At 40.9% G+C, this 4,968-nt stretch overlaps 1 protein-coding gene across 1 annotated transcript; it reads left to right on the forward strand.

Annotated features, from left to right (window-relative positions):
- The first annotated feature begins 3,161 nt into the window (after positions 1 to 3,161).
- LOC101685926 (cytochrome b-c1 complex subunit 2, mitochondrial-like) lies at positions 3,162 to 4,767 on the forward strand. Its single transcript, XM_013062253.1, is given in 3 exon segments — positions 3,162 to 3,642; positions 3,645 to 4,221; positions 4,223 to 4,767. Coding segments are annotated over 3 exon segments (1,356 nt in total). The 5' UTR covers positions 3,162 to 3,218; the 3' UTR covers positions 4,578 to 4,767.
- The last annotated feature ends 201 nt before the right edge of the window (positions 4,768 to 4,968 follow it).

The following is a 4,968-nucleotide window of genomic DNA, read 5'->3' on the forward strand; positions in this document are numbered from 1 at the left end:
GTTTGAGCACTCCTGTCGAGTTTCTTATAGTCGAGTTTTCTTATAGTCTGGATTTTGTAGATTGTTTCTTCACGTTGCCATTTATCATGCTCCTGTCTCCTGCATTTCTTGTCAACTGTTGCTAAGTCTGCAGAGCTGACCTGAGAGGAGGTTCATTTCTTGGCAGAATTACTTCCTCCATGTTCTGTGTACTTTTACCAGATGGAGCACAATGTCTGACTTCAACACTTTTGATGTCACTATCAGCCACTGATCATTGTTGCTTTTGCCAAATAATTTATTTTGCAGTTTCCAAAATGATATGCTAACTTTAACATCCCTTCTTTTAATAACAGAGATCATTAAAAAAAAACAAAACAGATTTTTCTCATCTACTATTTTATGGCATTTGATATGATTAATGCAGAAAATTTAAGTTTAGTTTTCAGAATGTTAAATCATTTCCCACTCAGGTAGCAAAGGTGTCCAAGAGGCTTTTTTATAGTACAATTGTGGATTCCTTGTGATTTTAAAAATAATATTTGGTTTTAATTCACCAAATCTTACTATTGTTGATCATTCAGTCGTTATTCTTACTGATTCTCAATGTCCCTACGTTTGCTATTTTGTTTTTTAAGATTTTATTTCTTCATTTGAGAGAGAGCACAAGCAGTGGGAGAAGCAGAGGGAGAAGGAGAGGGAGAAGCTAACTTCCTGCCTAGCTGGGAACTTGATGCAGGGTGATCCCAGGACCTGGAGACCACGACCCAGCCGAAGGCAGCCGCCCAACTGACTGAGCCACCCAGGCACCCCTAACTTTTGCTATTTGGATACACTTCTTGCTGGCTCCTGATTCCTTCTAACATGACCATGACCTCCTCAGTACTCTTTGATAGCTTTACTTGTTTTCTGTCATTACAAAATATTCCAGACTTACCTTGTACGTTATGTGTCCCAGTCCTGAAATCAATCATTTTTCTAAGGACCCTCAACTTGATTTAGGAGGAAATGGCTTTTAGAGATCAGAATCTGTGCATTAATGGTGCTTACTGCCATTGAAGAATTATTAGTTATTGTTTCTCATTTTACTGGACAGAGCTAAGAAATACACATTTATAAGAGTATATATCTTGAGTTTATACTAGCGATCCCATGTTTAAATTTATTAATACAGAATTTTTGTTAATCTCAAAACTTTTATTATAAAAATCTTGATTCCTAATGATATTAACGTAATTGTAGTTTTATCCCATTACACATGCAAACCAGTATTAGGATAATAATACAAAACTATTATCAATGATATAATTACTGAAAACAGTTTTACATTTTTTTGTTTGGCTTTGAAGTTATTTTGTTCTTAATATATACCTGAGAATGAAGTTTATTTATTTTGTTTTGCTTTCCATTCTTAGGATGCTTTTCATTTTCAGTATGATTTAATTTTGGTTTTTGTCTGTAGGTCATTTTCATGGTTCCAGAGTTGAATCTACACAACAAGGTATATTCTGAGGAGTGAAGCTACGAGAACTATTTTTTAAAAAACCCTATCTGGGTTGATTTCACAACAGAGAACAACAGCTAACTCAGGTCAAAATGCACACAGTCCAGGGCAAAATGCACCCAAACCAGAAGTTTGGACTTCTTTTCCTTTGCTCCTCAAAGTAATAAACAGGGCGGCTAAACATGGGTTCTACAGCATACCATGCCTTTGGAAAACGCTTGTACATGTAATTTATGCATGGTCCTTTGCTAGGCTGTGAACAAACAAACAAACAGTTTGGGGGTTGAGTTCATGAAGGGAGGAGAGGCAAATATAAATAAACAAACAAACAAACACACACACACATATGTATGAAATGTTTAATTTGGGGCAAGTAATTTCATCTTTCTAGATTTTTTTTTTTTTTTGTCTTCAGCAAAATGAGAAAGTTGAATCAGATGCGCTTTCAAATACTTTTCAGCACTGAAATTCTGTTCTGTTCTACACAGGATAGGTCATTTCCAAAGATGACCACTGTCAATGCCTGCCCTCCTGTACGTGCATACTGCTCCTCACACGGAGATGGAGGATAGACCCGATTCCCTTCTCTTTGAATCTGGGCTGGCCTCAGTGACTTCCCTGGCCTACAGAATATGGCAGAAGTGGGTTCTAGGACTCCCAAGGATAAGTCATAAGAAACCCGGCAGCTTTGGCTCTGGAGGAAGCGAATCCCTGTATAAGGAATGCAGTTATCCTGAGATGTCGTGCTGTGTGGAAACCCACACAAACCCCATGGAACAAATACAAGGAGACTCAGAAGTGCCCAGCCACCCTCATCTGTTCCTGTCATCTCCACCTGGGTATCAGACATGTGTGATCTGTGGAATTTAGTCAAGCCCCCAGCTGACTCAGCCCCAGCTGCCATCTGCCTGCGACCACATGACTCTAAGCAAGCAAGAACTGTCCAACTGATTCCAGTCAATCTATAGAAACATGAAAAATGTTAACAAATTATTATTTTAAGACACTAGCTTTTGGGGTGAAATTTGTGAAACTGTGGGCAACCAAAACAATATATGATAATTGTTATAACAAAAAAATAATCAAAATGCACAAAAGAAGGAAAGACTGTGACTGTGGGAAATAGGGACTTTTTTCTTTTTTAAAAGATTTTATTTATTTATTTGACAGAGAGAGACACAGCAAGAGAGGGAACACAAGCAGGGGGGCAGCAGAGGGAGAGGGAGAAGCAGGCTTCCGGCTGAGCAGGGAGCCCGAGGTGGGGCTCTATCCCAGGACCCTGGATCATGACCTGAGCCAAAGGCAGATACTTAATGACTGAGCCACCTAGATGTCCCAAAATAGGGACTTTCTTAACAAAGAAGGTATCTGAGTTAGGTCTCAAAGGATAAGAAAACACACTGAAGAAATGTACAGGAACAGAAGTATAATACAGAATATCTGGGGAGGCTTATTATCAAGAGGATTTTTAAATAAAATTCAAAATAAATTCATTAACATTTCTTACAGTTGTATCAATTAAAAACCAAGAACATATCATCAAAGAAAAACATTAAAAGCAAAATATAGTCCAATTATATATCCATATCCTTATGGTGGATCGAACTTTAACTGATAAGAGCATATAGACTATCCAATGGAGAGAACTGTCTGCATAATATTCAAATAGTTGGTCTGCCACCATCTTGCTTTCCTTCCAGCCGGCCGTGACCGTGGATTAGAGCGAGCTGGAGCCATGAAGCTGCTAAACAGAGCCGGGTCTCTCTCGAGGTTTTACTCCCTGAAAGTTGCTCCCAAAGTAAAAGCCACAGCCGCCCCTGCAGGAGTGCCTTCACAGCCTCAGGACCTTGAGTTTACCAAATTACCAAATGGCCTAGTGATTGCTTCTCTGGAAAACTATGCTCCTGCATCAAGAATCGGTTTATTCATTAAAGCCGGCAGCAGACATGAGGACTCCAACAACTTAGGAACCTCTCATCTGCTTCGTCTTGCATCCAGTTTGACTACTAAAGGAGCTTCATCTTTCAAGATAACCCGTGGAATCGAAGCAGTTGGTGGTAAATTAAGTGTGACTTCAACCAGGGAAAGCATGGCCTACACTGTGGAATGCCTGCGGGACCATGTTGATGTTCTAATGGAGTTCCTGCTCAATGTCACCACATCCCAGAATTTCGTCGTTGGGAAGTGGCTGCTCTTCAGTCTCAGCTAAGAATTGACAAAGCTGTAGCTTTTCAGAATCCACAGGCTCATGTCCTTGAAAATCTGCATGCTGCAGCTTACCAAAATGCCTCGGCCAATTCCCTTCATTGTCCTGATTATAGGATTGGAAAAGTGACACCAGATGAGTTGCATTACTTTGTTTAGAACCATTTCACAAGTGCGAGAATGGCTTTGGTTGGACTTGGTGTGAGTCACCCTGTTCTAAAGCAAGTTGCAGAACAGTTTCTCAACATGAGGGGTGGGCTTGGTTTACCTGGTGCGAAGGCCAAGTACCGTGGAGGTGAAATCCGAGAGCAGAATGGAGACAGTCTTGTTCATGCTGCTCTTGTAGCTGAAAGTGCTGCCACAGGAAGTGCGGAAGCAAATGCATTTAGTGTTCTCCAGTATGTTCTTGGTGCTGGACCACATGTCAAGAGGGGCAGCAATCCCACCAGCTCTCTGTACCAGGCTGTTGCCAAGGGAGTTCACCAGCCATTTGATGTTTCCGCTTTTAACGCCAGTTACTCGGATTCTGGACTCTGGGATTTACACGGTCTCGCAGGCTGCCGCAGCTGGAGATGTTATCAAGGCTGCCTATAGCCAAGTAAAAACGATTGCTCAAGGAAACCTTTCCAATGCAGACGTCCAAGCTGCCAAGAACAAACTGAAAGCTGGCTACCTAATGTCAGTGGAGGCTTCTGAGGGGTTCCTGGATGAAGTCGGGTCCCAGGCACTGGGTGCGGGATCATACACACCGCCAGCCACAGTCCTTCAGCAGATAGACTCCGTAGCTGACGCCGATGTTGTAAACGCTGCAAAGAAGTTTGTTTCTGGCCGGAAGTCAATGGCGGCAAGTGGAAATCTGGGCCATACACCTTTTGTTGATGAGTTGTAATACTGAAACACATCTTGCAGGGAAGAGCTGAACATGTTCTCAACCCAGAGCAGCAAACACATGAAAGTCAAGGATCTCTAATATAACATTTTATCTTTTTGTTTTTCAATGAGGTGAAATGTCTTAACATATAAATACAGGTAATTATCCCCAGCTGACTTAAAGTAAATAAAACATTCTGTTTAAAAAATATATATATTCAAATACTTTTTACAGTTCATGTCATTTCTCTCAGCTCTCTCCTTTACAAGAGTCAGAATCAGATGTTTGGTGACACAGGGGCAGACGGCTGGCATTCTCATTTCAACTTGCTTAAAAACCAGAAAAGTAGGTATACGTTGCTTCTATTTGGGGGATAACTGCGTGTCTGATTAAGCTCCACAAAAGACCA

This window comes from Mustela putorius, unplaced genomic scaffold (genome assembly GCF_011764305.1).
Source record: "Mustela putorius furo isolate JIRA1106 unplaced genomic scaffold, ASM1176430v1.1 tig00000577_pilon_pilon_pilon, whole genome shotgun sequence".
Lineage (NCBI taxonomy): Eukaryota > Metazoa > Chordata > Mammalia > Carnivora > Mustelidae > Mustela > Mustela putorius.